The sequence below is a fragment of the Oncorhynchus gorbuscha genome, linkage group LG10 (assembly GCF_021184085.1).
Source record: "Oncorhynchus gorbuscha isolate QuinsamMale2020 ecotype Even-year linkage group LG10, OgorEven_v1.0, whole genome shotgun sequence".
Classification (NCBI taxonomy): Eukaryota; Metazoa; Chordata; class Actinopteri; order Salmoniformes; family Salmonidae; genus Oncorhynchus; species Oncorhynchus gorbuscha.
The window spans coordinates 50296101-50316412 of record NC_060182.1 but is presented as its reverse complement, the minus strand read 5'-3'; the positions used below and the strand labels follow the sequence as shown (position 1 = coordinate 50316412).

At 44.2% G+C, this 20312-nt stretch overlaps 1 protein-coding gene across 1 annotated transcript in view; it reads right to left on the bottom strand.

Moving 5' to 3' along the window:
- LOC124046213 (MAM domain-containing glycosylphosphatidylinositol anchor protein 2-like) overlaps positions 1 to 20312 on the bottom strand; it is a 200197-nt gene that overhangs the window by 77419 nt on the left and 102466 nt on the right. The window contains exons 7-8 of the mRNA XM_046366339.1: positions 10689 to 11018; positions 8282 to 8575 (exon numbers count right to left, since the gene is read on the bottom strand). Coding sequence (XP_046222295.1) covers positions 8282 to 8575; positions 10689 to 11018 — 624 coding nt within the window. The remainder of the gene's footprint in view (positions 1 to 8281; positions 8576 to 10688; positions 11019 to 20312) is intronic.

The window sequence follows — 20312 nt, the reverse complement described above, 5'->3', positions numbered from 1 at the left end:
TTACCAGCTATTGTTCATCCTGATCAGACAGGTTTTTTACATGGACGATACATTGGAGATAATATACGACAACTACTAGAAATAATAGAACCTCATGAAACATATAAGAAGCCAGGAATGGTATTCATAGCAGATTTTGAAAAGGCATTTGAAAAAGTAAGACTGGATTTTATTTATAAATGGCTGTATTTTTTCAATTTCGGTAATTCTCTTATAAAATGGGTAAAAATAATGTATAGCAACCCCAGGTGTAAAATAGTAAATAACGGCTACTTTTCAGAGAGTTTTGAATTGTCAAGAGGAGTTAAACAAGGGTGTACACTGTCGCCATATCTACTTGTTATGGCCATCGAAATGCTTAAAATCAGATCCAATAACAACATTAGTGGATTATAAATCCAAGGCTTAAAAACAAAGGTGTCCATGTATGCCGATGACTCAGGTTTATGTTAAGTCCACAAGCTAGATCCCTGCAATGTCTCATTAAAGATCTAGACAACTTTTCTGTACTCTCTGAACTAAAACCTAATTATGATAAGTGTACAATATTACCTATTGGATCCTTAAAAAATAAAACTTTTACATTACCCTGCAGTTTACCTATAAAATGGGCTGATGGTGAAGTAGACATACTCGGTATTCATATCACAAAATATATAAATAAGCTCTCCAAAATGAACCCCCCCCCAAAAAATAGACAAGATCCCGCAACCTTGGAGAGGTAAATACCTGTCTATTTATGGAAAAATTACCCTGATTAAGTCCTTAGTCATATCTCAGTTTACTCACTTACTTATGGCACTGACTACTCCTGATGATTAGTTTTTCAAATCATATGATCAAAAAATATTTTGCTTTATCTGGGACGCTAAACCAGACAAAATAAAACGAGCCTATCTATATAATGAATATGAATTGGGTGGGTTGAGGTTATTAAATATAAAAGCACTAAACCTCTCTCTAAAAGCTTCACTCAATCAAAAGTTGAATTTGAACCCTAACTGATTATCAAGTGGATATATAAGAAAAGCTCATCCATTGTTTAAAAAGTGCCTTTTTGCCTTTGTGCAGATTGCCATGTCTCATTTTTATTAATTGAAAATTATCCTTTTTTCAAAGTATCTGCTTTTTTCAAACAAGCATTGCAGAGCTGGCTACAATTTCAATTTCATCCCCCTGAAAAGATAGAACAAATGTTACAACAAATATTATGGCTGAACTCAAATGTGCTGGTTGATAAAATACCTGTATTAATGGGAATGTTGTTTGAAGATGTTTGAAAATCTGTTCGATTAGATAGATTGAAATTGCACGTTAAACTTCATAGCAGAGTTGAAAGATATGTGTTGCGTAGAAACACGAAGTGGGTGGCCAGCAGAGATAGATGGGATGGGCTGAGGGAAGCTGAGGGTTGGTATGTGGAATTGGAGACAAGTGGGAGTGGAGTTGCTGTGTGAGAGAGAATGATGGTCAAAAGAAAAAAAGTCAAAATAAAACATAATAAAGTACATTTGAATGACTCTAAGTGGCAGTGTTTTACAACTAATGCCGGTTTGCCTGAGGCTGATGCCGTGCAGGTGTTTGTACACATGCATATACACACACTCTCATTCAAATAAACACATACAAGAAAACACACATACATAATAGTGCCAGGCATGCACACAAACATATAATGTATGCATTGCTATTATGATTTCAGTTGTCCTTGATGTCCTTTGTTTTAAACATATTATTTTTTTGTATCTTTTTGCATTGTTGTTTGCTGTTTTCTTTTGTCTTTTCTCTTTAGTTCATTCTCTTGGTTGTTGGTGCATTAGGGGGTTCATGGGGGTGGGGAATGGAATATTATTATTTATTTTTTCTTCCGGGGGGGGTCTCAAATGGTTGAGGGACAGCTATTGGGGAACTGTGTGGGGGGGGGGGGGTCTTGCATGGTTCGGGCTTCACATGATTGTGATCATAAAAGGAAAATATGACATATTTTATATCACTATCATGCACACGCATCCTCACACATAAGGATGGCTCTGTTTCAGAAAGACTGATACATGTTTGATAGTGTCTTGGTGCTGTATTGTTTGTCCTTCATGTTCTAATACTTTAATGTTGCCCCTTCCTTGTGTTTTTTTGTAATAAATAATTATATAATATAAAAAAAAACATCTCAAGGCAACTTAGAGCTTGGTCGCAAATGGCTCTTCCAAATGGACAATGACCCCAAGCATACTTCCAAAGTTGTGGCAAAATGGCCTAAGGACAATAAATTCAAGGTATTGGAGTGGCCATCACAAAGCCCTGACCTCAATCCTATAGAACATTTGTGGGCAGAACTGAAAAAGCACGTGCGAGCAAGGAGCCCTACAAACCTGACTTAGTTACACCACCCAAAAAATATTTTGCTTTATCTGGGACGCTAAACCAGACAAAATAAAACGAGCCTATCTATATAATGAATGGGCCAAAATTCACCCAACTTATTGTGGGAAGCTTGTGGAAGGCTACCCAAAACGTTTGAGTTAAACCATTTAAAGGCAATACTACCAAATACTAATTGAGTGTATGTAAACTTCTGACCCATTTGCAACCAAGCTTTAACTTCCTGACTGATGTCTTGAGATGTTGCATCAATATATTGAGGCGTGTAGCAGGTCAGCCACCAGGGGGAGACTTGTCGAGGATTAGGGACAGACAGAGAATGCATCACGAGGCAATGGCTCCATCTGCTGGACGTGCCAGGTCTCGACAGGCTCTCCGGCCAGGACTAAAATAAATAAATAAAATGCTCAAACAAATGCTGCGGAAGGTCATCGAGCAGGACGGGAAGAACTGGGACCAGCTACCCCACCTAATGTTCTCAATCCGAGAAGTACCCCAGTCCTCCACTGGGTTTTCCCCTTTCCAACTCCTCTACGGCAGGATGCCACGTGGCCTACTGGACCTCGCCAAGGAGGTGTGGGAAGCCCAACCGACCCCCTTATGCAGCGTGGTAGAGCATGTGGAGACGATGAGGGAGCGGATGACATGAGGAACATATGGAGAAGACCCAACGCACCCAAGCCCAGGTCTACAATCGGGGAGCCCAGCCCCGAGAATTCCAGGTGGGAGACAGGGTGTTGTTCTTGATCCCCAGGGTCAAAAGTAAGCTCCTGGCATCTCCTGTTTGAGAAGCTGGGACCTGTCAATTACCGCGTACCGCAGCCCGGGAGACGGAAACCCCAACATTACCACATGAACCTGTTGAAGAAATGGCACGAGAGGACAGCCTTGGCGTGTTATGGTTGCGACCAAGGACACCAATGGTACAAGTGGTGGTTCCGAGTAATGAGGACCTCGACCCGGCCCAGAAGCAAGAGCTCAGGGAGCTCGTCGATCGGAACACGGCGGTGTACTCCGAGAAGCAGGGCCGCACGACACACATTGAACACCACACCCATACCCTGCCCGGGGAAACGGTACGAAAGAGGCCATATCAGATTCCGGAGGCCTGAAGGAAAGCCGTGAAACAGGAAGTGGAGGCTATGCTGAGGATGGGGGTCGTTGAAGAGTCTCACAGTGCATGGTGCAGCCCCATCGTGTTGGTGCCCAAATCGGACGGTAGCCTGCACTTCTGTAATGATTTCCAGGGTGTGAACAACATTAGCTTGTTTGACGCCTACCCCATGCCGAGGGTGGACGAGCTCATCGACCGATTGGGAAAGACCCGGTACATCAGCACCGTTGACCTGACCAGAGGATATTGTCAGGTACCGTTGGAAGCCTCCTCCCGGGAGAAGACGGTGTTTTTGACACCAGACGGATTGTATCAGTACCGAGTGCTCCCGTTCAGTCTGCACGGAGCCCCGCCACATTCCAGCGACTGAAGTACTTCGACCACATCATCATGCACAGCCAATGTTGGGAAAAGCACCTGACAGGCCTCCAGGCAGTGCTGGACACGCTCAGACAAGCCCGGGTTGACCGCGAACCCCAAGAAATGCAAACTAGGGTTTGAGGTGGTGGAGTACCTGGGGTATTTGAAAGCCCCAGGAGAGGAAGGTTCACGTGGTACATGACTGGCCTGTTCCACGCAGCAAGACCCAGGTCAAGTCCTTCCTGGGACTGGCAGTATACTATAGCCGGTTTATCCCCAACTTTGCGGCTATAGCTTACCCCCTTACCGATATAACCAGGGCCGCCACCCGAAAACTGAAGGAAGTGCTGTGCTCCCATCCGATTCTCGTAACGCCCGATTTCCAGGTGCTGATGTTGGTTCAGACGGATGCATGTGACACGGGACTAGGGGCCGTTCGGTCCCAGATACACGATGGGGAGGAGCACCCCTTCATGTACATCAGCCGAAAGCTGATACCCAGAGAGAAAAAATACTCTATTGTTGAGAAAGAGTGTCTAGTGGGAATGGGGATTAGATACTCAAGTATTACCGATTAGGTACCCACTTTCACCATGGTCACGGTCTGGATGGCCAGGGAAAGAGATACAAATGATCGGGTCACCAGGTGGTCCCTTCAACGCTTGACTTTTTCTGTTGTGCACAGATCAGAGGCGAAGCATGGAAACACGGATGCCCTATCGAGAAGGGAGACATACATCGCACTGATGATAGTCCCCTCCCCGACAGAGCTAAGGGGGGTACAATAGGTCAGCCCCCAGGGGGAGACTCGACGAGGCCTGGTGACAGATGGTGTATACATCACGAGGCGATGGCTCCATCTGCTGGACATGCCAGGTCTCGACGGGCTCTCCAGCCAGGACTAATTGGGCTGATTAGGGATTGGTGAGTAATCAAGGGCTGATTGCTCACCAGCTGTACCATAAAGCTGCCAGAAGGGCAGCACACAAGGGAGAGATTGGGGGAGGAAAGGACTCGCGTATAGTTGGGGATGGTACCAGAGGTAACAGGAGGGAGTTCAGTTTTTTTTGATCTCCACGGGATACAGCAAGACCCGGAAACCAGAAGATGGTATCCCAGAGAGGGTCTCTTGGGGGAGACCTAATTATTTTATTTTGGACTATTATTTTAATAAACACCTTTGAAGCTGAGCAAATCCTACGCTGTCCGTGTCTGATCTGTGTAAACATTTTGACCCAACCCCCTGGTCTGCCACAATATCCACATAATTTTCCGTCCTCATGATGCCATTTATTTTGTGAAGTGCACCAGTCCCTCCTGCAGCAAAGCACCCCCACAACAGGATGCTGCCACCCCCGTGCTTCATGGTTGAGATGCTGTTCTTTGGCTTGCAAGCCTCCCCCTTTTTCCTCCAAACATAACGATGGTCATTATGGCCAAAAAGTTTAATTATCGTCTCATCAGACCATAGGACATTTCTCCAAAAAGCACAATCTTTGTCCCCATGTGCAGTTGCAAACCGTAGTCTGGCTTTTTTATGGTGGTTTTTGAGCAGTGACTTCTGAGAGGCCTTTCAGGTTATGTCGACATAGGACTTGTTTTACTGTGGATACATATTTTGTACCTGTTTCCTCCAGCATCTTCACAAGGTCCTTTGCTGTTGTTCTGGGATTGATTTGCACTTTTCGCACCAAAGTACGTTCACAGAACGCGTCTCCTTCCTGAGCGGAATGACGGCTGCGTGGTCCCATGGTGTTTAAACTTGCATACTATTGCATACTATTGGTACCTTCAGGCATTTGGAAATTGCTCCCAAGGATGACCCAGACTTGTGGAGGTCTACAATTATTTTTCTGATGACTTGGCTGATTTCTTTTGATTTTCCCATGATGTCAAGCAAAGAGGCACTGAGTTTGAAGGTAGGCCTTGAAATACATCCACATGTACACCCCTAATTGGCTCAAATTATGTCATTTGGGGCGGCAGGTAGCCTAGTGGTCAGAGCATTGGACTAGTAACCAAAAGGTTGCAAGATTGAATCCCCGAGCTGACAAAGTAAACATCTGCCGTTCTGCCCCTGATCAAGGCAGTTAACCCACTGTTCCTAGACCATCATTGAAAATGTGTTCTTAACTGACTAACCTAGTTAAATAAAGGTCAGATAAAACAATTACAAAATTAGCCTATCAGAAGCATCTAAAGCTGTTTAAAGGCACAGTCAACTTAGTGTATGTAAACTTCTGACCCCTGGAATTGTGATACAGTGAATTATAAGTGAAATAATCTGTCTGTAAACAGTTGTTGGAAAAATTACTTGTGTCATGCACAAAGTGGATGTCCTAAACAACTTGCCAAAACTATAGTTTGTTAACAAGAAATGTGTGGAGTGGTTGAAAAACTATTTTTAATGACTCCAACCTAAGTGTATGTAAACTTCCCACTTAAATATACATATATAAAATGGATTTAAAAGTCAAAATGTGTGTAGCAATTGCAGATTGCCCATTTTAATTTTAATCAAGCATATAACCAGCATTTACGCTGTCATATTTACACCGACACCATGAGCCAAAGAAAATCCCACCTTCAATCCCATAGCCCCAGTTGTTACTGTTGTTTGCCACTCCTGTTTTATAGCAGCGCTCCTGCAATTCCTAGGTGTGCATAGCACTGCGTACAGTAACAGACAACTGTCATGTCCTACACCTCCTTATCTGTGTCAATACACTGTTTAGTGCACTCATCCAGAGAGAGCAGGAACGGGAAGAGAGAGAGAGTGGCATCTGCATCCCAATGCTGCAGCTAGGCTGTGTTCCAAATAGCACGCTATTCCCTATATTCACTACTTTTGACCAGAGCCCTATTGTTGTAGTTCTGATTGTACTTGGCTAGGTCCCACTATGCCCGGCCCTCCTTCCTCTTCAGCCTCCCTTTCCCCTAGCCTCCCTCTCGCCTGTTTCTGCACAGTCCACAAACGGTTCTCCCGGGGCCACACTAAGGACAACTCTGAGGACAGGCTGCCTGGGGAGCTCTCACTCCAGTGAATCAGTGAGAGCTTCTGTGGAATAGTGTGTGTGGCCTAGTGACACACACACACACACACACACACACACACACACACACACACACACACACACACACACACACACACACACACACACACACACACACACACACACACACACACACACACACACACACACACACACACACACACACACACACACACTTCCGCATGAATCCATTAATGCACACACAGGCATGCTTAGAACACACACAGACCTTCATGAATCCACGAAAGCACGCACACACACACACACACACACACACACACACACACACACACACACACACACACACACACACACACACACACACACACACACACACACACACACACACACACACACACACACACACATGCACGCACACACACACACACACACACTTCCTACGGCTCATCGTTCCTCACCCACCTCACGGTCCATGTAATTTTGCGTGGTGGTGGGAGGGATATAAGGTCACAGATCACAGATTTTTCAGAGGCCTGACACTAGTAAATTAGAAGCGGCGATCCGAGCGATGAGCAGCTCTGCATTTCTAGAAGCCATCTTCCCTCCGCTCCGATATTAAGAGTAGACTGGATGTTTCTCACCCTATGTAGTGCACTACTTTTGACCAGAGTAGTGCACTACATTGGGAATTGGGTTCCATTTGGTATGCATCCACCAAAGCTCTATGACCTCTAATAGTGTCTTCCTCCATAATATCACCAGAAAATTTCCTCCTACGCATGTATGTACAAGGTCAATAAACGTTATGGATTATGCAATTATAAAATGCCTCTCGTTTCTCTTAAGTGTAGGCCGCTAATGGTCATTAACACTGAGATATGACACTTTCCTGTCACTTTTTCGGTGTGACAGTTAAAGTCGTGTTGAAATGTTTCCTTTGAATGTGGAACGTATATCAGGAATTGATTATGTTACATTAACCTTTCAACCTGGGGAAATTGAATCCAGACGTTGTAATAATTAGCCGAGGCGAGATGATTTGCGAAATGCGTAACACACCAAGATTATGTGCTGTTACTAATTGAAATTAATGATGTATTGAATTGATGAGGTATGATGTATCAAACAAAATATAATACAGATAGCAACATAAGAAATTCCCACACATCTAACTTAAACCCCTTAAAACTTATGTACATTGCAGTGTACAGTCGACTCCTGATAAGTGCCAATCAGATTGCAAGTCACAATTCAAATATATAATTTTGAATTTTGCACGGTTCATCCACCTCTCCTGACCTCCTCCTTACAGAGACCTATCCAGCTCATGGAACCAACGTAACCCACCATGGTTCAAACCCATTACATTTATCAGAAGTGTACTGTAAAAACAAAGTATATCCAGAATACTCACATTGCACGGTGAGCTCCACCAGCGCTTCCCGGGGCTTCACGTTGAAGCCGTTGTACTGGCTGGTGGCGCAACGGTAGGTTCCAGTCATCTCGCGGGAGACATTGACAATGCGCAGCACACCATCGTAGCTTTCTGTCTGAAGGCTGCCATCGGGCATAGGCACCTCCTTGTCGGCCCTCGACCAGAGGATGATGGGCTTGGGCTTCCCTGACACCAGGCACTGCAGGTCCACTGTGTCACTCTCCTGGACCACCATGGGGGACTTGCCTCGCGGCACCGTCAGCTCCGGAGGGACTGAGAGAGATCGAGAAAGAAACTTAACGTCACTTAACTTTACGTGGTGCTACTTTGTGATGTTTCGTTGCATTACATTGCTTTCCATGATGTTACCTTATGTGATGTCACTTTACATATTGTCACTTTGCATAATGTTCCTTTATGTGATGCTATTTTAAGTTACGTTTACGCAATGTTACTTTACACAAAGTTACACTTGATTCAACTACTCAACAATTCACTTAGACCTTAAAAAGCTGAATCAGGTGGGCAAGAACACCCTATAGTTCTTCAGCCAGGATTAGAGGTTGGTAGACAGTATATCACAAATCACTCAGTGGGACTCAGGAAGCCCTTAGATTTTTGCCCTGTGCATTCTGATGGAGAGGGGGGTGATGGAGAACCCCATCACCCCCCTCTCTTCAACAGTGCTATGACTGTGGTATCCTTGTTTCAATTCATCCTTCATCCCCTGCTACTGCAATCCCAAACCGCCACTGCTACACTGAAATAAAAAGCTATGAATATAAAATAGCGCCAAATATGTAATAGAGTAAGAGAAGGGAACACAGAACAGAGAGGCAACGAATGAACAGACAGGTCTCATTTATTTGGTGCGTTTGAGGGGTTGCCATCTCCCCCTGAACTTTCAGCTCTGCTCTCCTACGGGGGTTCTCTGCCAAAGGCAAACACTATCATCCCAACCCAGGCCAATCATTCTGGATAGGCTTTACTTTGCTTAGCCCAAATGGATTTTAGTAATGCATGTTGGAGGCTTCTTCTCTGCTCCATTGGTTAATATACTGGAGGTGACAACAAAGGCAAATGCAGGTCTTAAAAATGTGAATCTGACGAACCGATCAAGACAGCTAGATGAGAGGGAAGGAAAGAACACACACCACCTGAGACTTACGTAAGTAGTTGAAGGAGACCTGTGCCAGAAAGGGAAGCATGTGTGTGTGTGTGTGTGTGTGTGTGTGTGTGTGTGTGTGTGTGTGTGTGTGTGTGTGTGTGTGTGTGTGTGTGTGTGTGTGTGTGTGTGTGTGTGTGTGTGTGTGTGTGTGTGTGTGTGTGTGTGTGTGTGTGTGTGTGTGTGTGTGTGTGTGTGTATTTCAGGTTGATGCACATTAGCATGTCCTACAAAGGCTCCTGCACAAATAGGCTCATCTATTTCTGGGTTTATGAGTTGTAGCTACTCACAAAAGTAGTTTTAATGGACTTCAATGATCCTAATGGTCAGCTCCTTGATGTTTATAAGTTTTCCTTCCGTTTCATTGTCAATTTACCAATCCTCCCGCCCACAACAGGATAATGTCCGGGCTTATCATCAAACATTTTATGTTTCCGCTCCGGCATTACTAACTCATTATCAATTATTTTTAAGAAAAAACATCTAAAGATCTTTTGCATCAGTTCATACGCCAACAAACTAAAGGAAATTACAGAGGGAGTAGCTAATTAGGAGAAAATAACACAGGTGACCCTACACTAGCAGGCTGTAAATAATCATTAGGTTTGGAAGTAGGAATGCGCATATTAGCGACAGAGTTATGCCTGATTGAATGGACAGATCCCAACAATCTGGCCCGAAAATGCTTTAAAACCCAACACATAAGGATTATGGACTGTATATGAAAGTCTGAAGTCTGTGTTTTTGCCACGTCTGGCCATCGTTCAGTCATGGTGTGTCCTGACAAAGCACACATACTGTAGTATGTACTTTGTGTATTGCCTACTAAGAGGGGTAGGTAAGGGGTGTGGAGGGGCTGTCCCATCATCTCATCCTTCATAAACACTGAAAGAGCTTGATGACTTTCTATATCCCTGTAACCCTGGGCTCTCCAAACTTGTTCCTGGAGAGCTACTGTCCTGTAAATTTTTGCTCCAACTCTAATCTAGAACACATGATTGTAATAATTAGCAGGTAGATAAGCTGAATCAGGTTAAATACACCTGGGGTTAGAGCGAAAACCTAGAGAACTGTTGCTCTCCAGGAACAGGGTTAGAGAGCCCTGCTGTAACCTATATCGTCCTGTAATGATGAGCCCTACAATATGCTACTTTAGTCAACTGTGCCACAAACCTATTAAACGACTAGAAGCACAACAGTACAGTACAGTCCATTGCTCACCTGTAGTTGAAGAGATATTGACGTCGATGCTGACTTCGGGGATGCCGCCGTTCTTCAGTGCCGCCACGCAGGTGTACGTGCCAAAGTCTGTGAACTTGAGGTCAATGATGTCCAGGTTGGTAGTGCCGGGCTGGACGTCGGGGTCGGTGTGGGTGATGACCATGCGTTCCGAGCTGCGCAGCGGCCGGCCATTCTTCAGCCAACTGAACAGAAGCTCCTCAGGGGGCGTTGCCTCTACCTGGCAGGAGATCTTGACCTCACGGCCGATTTGGATGTTGTCGTCGTTGTGGTACGGGTCAGGCGTGATCCAGAATCGCCCCTTCTTTAGCCCTACGGAGAGAAAGAGTAATAGGCTATATCAGCACTAATGCAAAAAATTTGGGTTCCGTGTTTTTCCTATAAATAACCAACCTTACTGTACTGATTGTATTTATAATTATGGCTGCCACCTGGGGGGGCACAAAAGGTTACAGTTTTGAATAAAGATGGCTGAACGAAAGCTAGCTCGCCAAAGCTAGCTAGCATAATATTGGTGTCAGAACTGGAATCCGAAGTCACGTCTCCTTTTAAAGACCAAGAAAAAACACTGGGTATAAAGTCATTGTATACTATACAGTGGCAAGAAAATGTATGTGAATCCTTTGGAATTTCCTGGATTTATGCATACATTTGACATATAATGTGATCAGATCACATTTTATCACATCAGTGTGCTTAAACAAATAACACAAATGATTGTATTTTCTATATTGAATACATAATTTAAACATTCACAGTGTAGGTTGGGAAAAGTATGTGAACCCCTAGGCTAATGACTTTTTCAAAAGCTAATTGGTGTCAGGAGTCAACTAACTTGGAGTTGACTCAATGAGACGAGATTGGAGATTTTGGTTAGAGCTACCCTGCCCCATAAAAAACACTCACACAATTTGAGTTTGCTAATCACAGGAAGCATTGCCTTGATGTGAACCATGCCTCGAACAAAAGAGATCTCAGAAGACCTAAGATGAAAGAATTGTCGTCTTGCATAAAGCTGGAAAGGGTTACAAAAGTATCTCTAAAAGTCAGTCCACGGTAAGACAAATTGTCTATAAATATGGAGAAATTTCAGCACTGTTGCTACTCTCCCTTGGAGTGGCCATCCTGCAAAGATGACTGCAAGAGCACAGCGCAGAATCCTAGTGTCAGCTAAAGACTTACCGAAACCTCTGGAAGATGCTAAAATCTCTGTTGACGAGTCTACAATATGTAAAACACTAAACACGAATGGTGTTAATGGGAGGACACCATGGAAGAAGCCACTGCTATCAAAAAAAACATTGCTGCATGTCTGAAGTTCGCAAAAGAGCACCTTGATGTTCCACAGCGATACTAGCAATTATTCTGTGGACAGATGAAACTAATGTTGTGTTGTTTGGAAGGAACGCACAACATTATGGTCCTTCTGTAGCTCAGTTGGTAGAGCATGGCGCTTGTAACGCCAGGGTAGTGGGTTCGATCCCCGGGACCACCCATACGTAGAATGTATGCACACATGACTGTAAGTCGCTTTGGATAAAAGCGTCTGCTAAATGGCATATATTATTATTATTATTATCATTATGTGTGGAGAAAAAAAGGCGCAGCACACCAACATCAAAACCTCATCCCAACTGTAAACGATGGTGGAGGGAGCATCATGGTTTGGGGCTGCTTTGCTGCCCCAGAACCTGGACAGCTTGCTATCATCAACGGAAAAATTAATTCCCAAGTCCATCAAGACATTTTGCAGGAGAATGTAAGGCTATCTGTCCGCCAATTGAAGCTCAACAGAAGTTAAATTATGCAACAGGACAACAACCCCTCCTGTCTCAGCCTCCAGTATTTATGCTGCAGTAGTTTATGTGTCGGGGGGCTAGGGTCAGTTTGTTTATCTGGAGTACTTCTCCTGTCCTATTCGGTGTCCTGTGTAAATCTAAGTGTGCGTTCTCTAATTCTCTCCTTCTCTCCTTCTTTCTCTCTCTCGGAGGACCTGAGCCCTAGAACCATGCCCCAGGACTACCTGACATGATGACTCCTTGCTGTCCCCAGTCCACCTGGCCATGCTGCTGCTCCAGTTTCAACTGGCCTGGGCCCTAGGACCATGTCCCAGGACTACCTGACATGAGGACTCCTTGCTGTCCCCAGTCCACCTGGCCATGCTCCTGCTCCAGTTTCAACTGTTCTGCCTTACTATTATTCAACCATGCTGGTCATTTATGAACATTTGAACATCTTGGCCACGTTCTGTTATAATCTCCACCCGGCACAGCCAGAAGAGGACTGGCCACCCCACATATGCTCTCTCTAATTCTCTCTTTCTTTCTCTCTCTCGGAGGACCTGAGCCCTAGGACCGTGCCCCAGGACTACCTGACATGATGGCTCCTTGCTGTCCCCAGTCCACCTGACTGTGCTGCTGCTCCAGTTTCAACTGTTCTGCCTTATTATTATTTGACCATGCTGGTCATTTATGAACATTTGAACATCTTGGTCATTTTCTGTTATAATCTCTACCCGGCACAGCCAGAAGAGGACTGGCCACCCCACATAGCCCGGTTCCTCTCTAGGTTTCTTCCTAGGTTTTGGCCTTTCTAGGGAGTTTTTCCTAGCCACCGTGCTTTTACACCTGCATTGTTTGCTGTTTGGGGTTTTAGGCTGGGTTTCTGTACAGCACTTTGAGATATCAGCTGATGTACGAAGGGCTATATAAATAAATTTGATTTGATTTGATTTGATTTGATTACAGAAGTAAATCAACAACAGAATGGCTTGAACAGAAGAAAATACGCCTTCTGGAGTGGCCCAGTCAGTCCTGAAGTGGCCCAGTCAGTCCACAAGAATAGTGTGGAACTGAAACAGTTTTGTAAAGAGGAATGGTCCAAAATGCCTCCTGACCGTTGTGCAGGTCTGATCCACAACTACAGAAAACATTTGGTTGAGGCTATTGCTGCCAAAGGAGGTTCAACCTGTAATTACATACATGGGGTTCACATACTTTTTCCAACCTGCACTGTGAATGTTTACATGCTGTGTTCAATAAAGACAAAACAATTATAATTGTTTGTGTGGTATTAGTTTAAGTAGTGTTGGTAGTGTTGGTAGTTTGGTCTAAGTTGGTCTATAGTTGTGTCTATTGTTGTTGTGACTTAGATGAAGATCAGATAATATTTTATGACCAATTTATGCAGAAATCCAGGTATTTCTAAAGGGTTCACAAACTTTTTCTTCCCACTGTAACTATTGTAGGTCCGAGAGACTTTCCTGGTCAGGTTATATGGTCAGGACAAACTTATTAGGAACGGCTAATAAGAGCGCAAAAATAAGAGCCAAAGTCCCAGTATCTCTGAGAGAGGTTGCATTTTAGTGAATGAACAAACTACTTGAGGTTGTTTGATTTCCGACTTCATTGTAACTGTCACACACTTTTCCTCAAAGACAGCGGTACATGTTTCACGACAAGAGGCTCATAAATTTTTTTACCACAGTGTTTTCAATAAACATCACTTTCCCATTTACCTAAGAGTTCATATGCATATTTGCAGGACACTAAAAGCATGCAAAAATATTTCCAATGTACCAATTTATAATGACGTAAATAAGTGATCAACCAGTAGTCTCTCAGGCCCTTTTCCATTTACTATATATTTGGTATATAATACTTTGAAATAATATTTTTGTAAGTAATGACATCCACCTTGTGCTTGAATAAGTCATTTTACTATGTCAGTGAAGCTTGCTAGCAGCAGGCAGGATACAACACACTAAATCAGCTGATGAAATCACTGGTGACCGATATACAGTACTTGCAAATATTTTGTGCAGTGTTTTTACAACTTTCTGACTGTCAGAAACTTGTATTTTCCCCCCTCATCAATCTACACACAATACCCCATAATGACAAAGCAAAAACAGTTTTGTAGAAATGTTTGCAAATGTATACGTAAAAAACAAAATATCACAGTTATCATAACTATTCAGACTCTTTACTCAGTGCTTTGTTGAAGCACCTTTGGCAGCGATTACAGCCTCAAGTCTGCTTGGGTATGATGCTACAAGCTTGGCACACCTGTATTTGGGGAGTTTCTCCCAGTCTTCTCTGCATATCCTTTCAAACTCTGTCAGGTTGTAGGGGGAGCGTCGCTGCACAGCTATTTTCAGGTCTCTCCAGAAATGTTCGATCAGGTTCAAGTCTGGGCACTGGCTGGGCCACTCAAGGACATTCAGAGACTTGTCCTGAAGCCACTCCTGTGTTGTCTTGGCTGTGTGCTTAGGGTCATTGTCCTGTTGGAAGGTGAACCTTCGCCCCAGTCTGAGGTCCTGAGGTCTGTGGAGCAGGATCTCTCTGTACTTTGCTCCATTCACCTTTCCCTGAATCCTGACTAGTCTCCCAATCCCTGCTGCTGAAAAACATCCCCACAGCATGATGCTGCCACCACCACGCTTCCTCGTATGGATGGTGCCAGGTTTCCTCTAGATGTGATGCTTGGCATTCAGGCCAAAGCGTTCATTCTTGGTTTCATCAAACCAGAGAATCTTGTTTCTCATGGTCTGAGAGTCTTTAGGTGCCTTTTGGCAGACTCCAAGCGGGCATAGATGCCTCTTACTGAGGAGCGGCTTCCATCTGGCCACTCTACCATAAAGGCCTAATTGGTGGAGTGCTGCAGAGATGGTTGTCCATCTAGAAGGTTCACCCTTCTCCACAGAGGAACTCGTGACCATCGGGTTCTTGGTCACCTCCCTGACCAAGGCCCTTCTCCCCCGGATGCTCAGTTTGGCCGGGCGGCCAGCTCTAGGAAGAGTCTTGGTGGTTCCAAACGTCTTCCATTTAAGAACGATGGAGGCCACTGTGTTCGTTTGGACTTTCAATGCTGCAGAAATTTTTGGTACCCTTCCCCAGATCTGTGCCTCGACACAATCCTTCAAACTCATGGCTTGGTTTTATGTTCTAACATGCACTGTCAACTGTGGGATCTTATATAGACAGGTGTGTGCCTTTCCAAATCATGTCCAATCAATGAATTTACCACAGGTGAACTCCAATCAAGTTGTAGAAACATCTAAAGGATGATTAATGGAAACAGGATGCACCTGAGCTCAATTTTGAGTCTCATAGCAAAGGGTCCGGATACTTATGAAAATAAGGTTTCTGTTTTTTATTTTTAATACATTTGCAAAAAATTGTAAAAACCTGTTTTCACTTTGTCATTATGGGGTATTGTGTGTAGATTGATGAGATTAAAAAAAATCCATTCTAGAATAAGCCTGTAACGGAACAAAATGTGGAAAAAGTCAAGGGGTCTGAATACTTTCAGAATACACTGTATAGGCTACAACACATGCAGGACAGAAAAACATAAAAGTCCATAGATGTAGCTAGCTACAGTATATGCTCTCTTTGTTGTTGTTTTTTTAACTTTTCCCCCTTTTTCTCCCCAATTTCATGGTATCCAATTGGTTGTTACAGTCGTGCCTCATCGCTGCAACTCCCATACGGACTCTGGGGAGAGGCGACGGTCGAGAGCCGTGCGTCCTCCGACACACAACCCAGCCAAGTCGCACTGCTTCTTGACTCAATGCCCGCTAACCCGGAAGCCAGTAGCACCAATGTGTCAGAGGAAATACCGTACACCTGGCGACCGTGTCAGCGTGCATTGCGCCCGGCCCGTCACAGCAAGAACATCCCTGCCGGCCAAACCCTCCCCTAATCCGGACGACTCTGGGCCAATTGTGCGCCGCCCCATGGGTCTCCCGGTCATGGCCGGCTGCGACAGAGTCTGGACTCGGCCAAGGATCTCTAGTGGCCCAGCTAGCACTGTGATGCAGTGCCTTAGAGCACTGTGCCACTCAGGAGGCCCTAGTAGATGCTATCTTGGGTAAATTAATGAATGCTCCAGCAGCCTAATCTTTTTGAGTGTGTGGACTGTATTACTTACTGTATTATATGGACTGGAATTCAAACCATGAAAAAGCAGGGAGAGAACACGCGATTCTGGTGCAGTTCATGCCTCCTACAAAGTTACAAGTATAGAGGCTAGCGAATTTTAATTTTGAAATATAATAGGGCCTTTCATAATAATTCCCCTAATGTTATTAGCTTTCTCTCTAGTGTTGCTTTATTCCTACCTCGCTTTCAACAGTTAAATGAAGTACGATTTGTTATCCTTATCTTCATCATTCTAATGACATGCATGAATAATATAGAACTAGAATTGGATAGAATAGTTATGGCTCTGAATAAATAACTGCTAGCCTACCACCATTGCGTGTTCACTCTTCTTTCAAACTACCCGTGAGTTCTATAGGCTGCTGTAAAAATTCAGCAAACAAGAGATTGCGTCCCTCTTTGAATAGTCTATTGGTGTAAGAAATGCTAAAAAAAAAGAATGTGAAGCAAGCAAGCTATTCTAGTCTAGTCTAGATTTTCCTGCATGGGACTCCAAGAGCTAAGGAGCATTTTTTAAGGAGCGAGGCCAGCGGAGCACAGGTGCGTAAGTATTGCACAAGAGACAGAGGCTACAAGTTAGAAGCTTATTATACACAATGCATCATACCTTAACTAAATATAAGGCTAATACTGCATAGAATGTATTACCTGAATGAGGTAGGCTAGGACATCTATCTATCTATAGGCCTATATATCCATCTTGATTAGGATTATCTATTGTGGATAGAATTTGAATGGAATTGATGGAGGGAGAGAAATAATGTGAGAGAGTGCTCGCACATGCACTGATTTAAAGCAACGATATTCGAGTGATAGGCTGTTTTAAAACTCTGCAGCTGCAATAAAATGTTTTTTTATCTTTACAATTCAAAAATAAGGTGACCCCCGAAAGCCAAATGGAGATGGGTAAATTAGACACACATTCAGACCTTTATAATGCTTGAGCAAATGTAGGCCTACCTGTCACATGAAAAAGTTACAGTGATGAGATGATAGGTCTACATGCATTGTGAACTGTGCTCCATACTGAGATGGGCTGTCTGTCCCCACACTTAGCGTTGATGATTCATCATGCAGAGAGCAGAGAGAAGGCCGTAGAGAAGCCAGATTTAGACATTGCATATAATTTATCAGTTCCATTTCACGTCATGCTGTTCATATCAATAATTTATTATAATTTACCGGTTTCTTGCAGTTATCTATCCCTGGAAAAGGGAGTGGTTTTGGGTGATAAATCTCGGTAACCGGTATCCGCTATTCAACCCTAGCGAGCATGGTCTCAAATCAAATCAATCATCACTCATATGATAGTGGTTTTCATTGCAGATAAAGACATCCACGACCTATGTTGTGAATTCTCCTTTTAAAAGCCGTCTGCCAGTCCCTATGTCACACGCATTCTCTCTCCCCCTGAATGAGTTGTGTAACCCTGCTATCCATCTCTCCTTTACTCATACCTGCTGAGCACAGAGTAGACTGCAGGCGTTTCTGTGGCAGGAAAGAAAGCACTGTGGGACTGGTGATTACCATTCAGAGAGATCGGCACGCTGCTTCAGATGCTCTGCTGTCCTCTCCCCTCCTCTACTCTTCTTCTCCTCCCCTCTCCCTTTCTTCCCTGCCATCCTCTCCTTTCCCCATGCTCTATTCTGCTCTGCTCTCCTCTCCCCTTCCCTCTCTCCTCCTCTCCCCTTCCCATCTTCTCGCCTCTACTCACCTTCCCTCTCCTCTCCCTCCTACTCCACCCTCTCCTCATGTTCCTCCTTATCTTCTCTCCTTCCCTTTCCTCCTCTCTGTCAGTCCCTTGCCTCTCCAATCTTTTTCTCCTCTCCCTTGAGAACTTCTACAGAATAGCCCCATCTTCCCGCCAGTGTGCACTGGTTCTCCATCTTCACTCTAGGGTCCTTGGCCAGCCATCGACCAACTGTCCCCCGCTATAGCACCACTCTCACCAACAGCCCTGACTTGCAAGTCATTAATGGAAATAGGATGTGTTGCGAGCCATTCAATTATTTTGGAACAATTTTGATGAAAATCTGATTAACATGCTGATTTACATACAGGGCAGCAAATGTAACAAGTTCCTATTGCGAAGGGGGTTCGGAGGGCAGCCAAGTGGCAACATTAGGGGAAGGCTGTATAAATAATACCCTCGCTCTGCCCCTGGTAATAAATGCAGGGGTAGCTCAGGCAGATCACAGCATGCAAGTGGTCAGCTTGGTTCACCTCTTGTTGGCGAATTTGCAACTTAGAGTAATTGAGCCGGAATGGCTGGAATCTCCTTCGATGAGCGCATAAAGTCTTTGAGGTGTGGTGATTGGGAATCCTTCGCATGCATACAGCCATTATCAACAGAGCTTTTACATTACTACTTACGAGACAGTGTTTTAGATGAGGTTAGACCAATCTTCACACAGATAGTCTAGGAAAGTAACTTGCAAGGCAGAGAGCCGAGTTCCGTCAAGTCCTGGGTTTAATTTCACTTCAATTTGTTCATCTCAACAGGGCTGTTAATCCTGACACTTGAGCTAAATCTAGAATGTAACTTTAAAAAATGATTTCGAGAGAGAAGTCTAACGCTGCACTGTTTGATGCTACACAGTAAGGGACATGCCATTTCCCTTGGTGGTACATGCATTTAGTGTACAGGTGTAGGTTTCATCTGAGTGTCATAGATTTCATACTCTATCTAGCGATTTAAAAAGGGCTACTAAAACGAGAAAACAAATTGCTAAAAACGTTGTCTAAGATCAAGCCATTTAAGCGCTAACGCTGACCTCAATCTTTCAGTGACAAAAAAATGGTTTGTTTCCTTGGATATGATCTTACTAGAGTCCAGGCTTCACAGATGGAACCTCAGTTGGAATTGTGTATCCTTTAATTAAGAATTGGCCTACCTATATCTTCCCACAATGCCCCAAACACCTAAACCCTAAATCCTTCCAGTAGATCCCAGAGAGAGTGAGAGAAATACAGTTCAGAAAGAGCATTGACTTTTCTTTGTAACATTAACCCCCAAAAACATACCATAACCACAGAGAGCACTTGCACAATCCTCCACCTGCTTTTAATGAGGACAGTTTCTTCGATATCGGCCCACTCATCAATTAGGCCAGACTGACAGCCAGAGAAGGCCATTGATCAGGCCTTTTTCTGCTGAGGCAAACACTAGTGCTGCCACCTGCCCAGGACTCCCATTATATAATGGAATCTATGCAGTATAACTGGACTGTCCCCCCCCCCCCCCCCCCCCCAAAAAAAAACGAAATATACTGTATCTCAACTGCCTATTCTGTTTGCCTCATGGAGAAACAGAGATATGTGTAAATTAATAAAATGGGTGAGTTGCGTGGTCAGCAAGCCCAGCTCACCCCCAGCCCAGCTCTACCTACCTGCCCGCCACCTCGACTGCTAAATAAGTTATAAACCACAGAGTCAAGTAATTTTCCTCCTGCCGAACGCCTTCAAAAGCACTGAAATACTGAAAGGCCCCTCTCAAGATATTTGACGCGTTTCGCAATCCGGTTGTATTACGATAGCTAAAGTACACCTGCCATATATTTTATTAATGATGTTCTCATCATTGCTGAGGGTATACCTGCCAGTTTACTCCAAGAAGGATGCTAAGGGAGGCTGGATTTCCACCCTCCAGCCCCCACTCTCA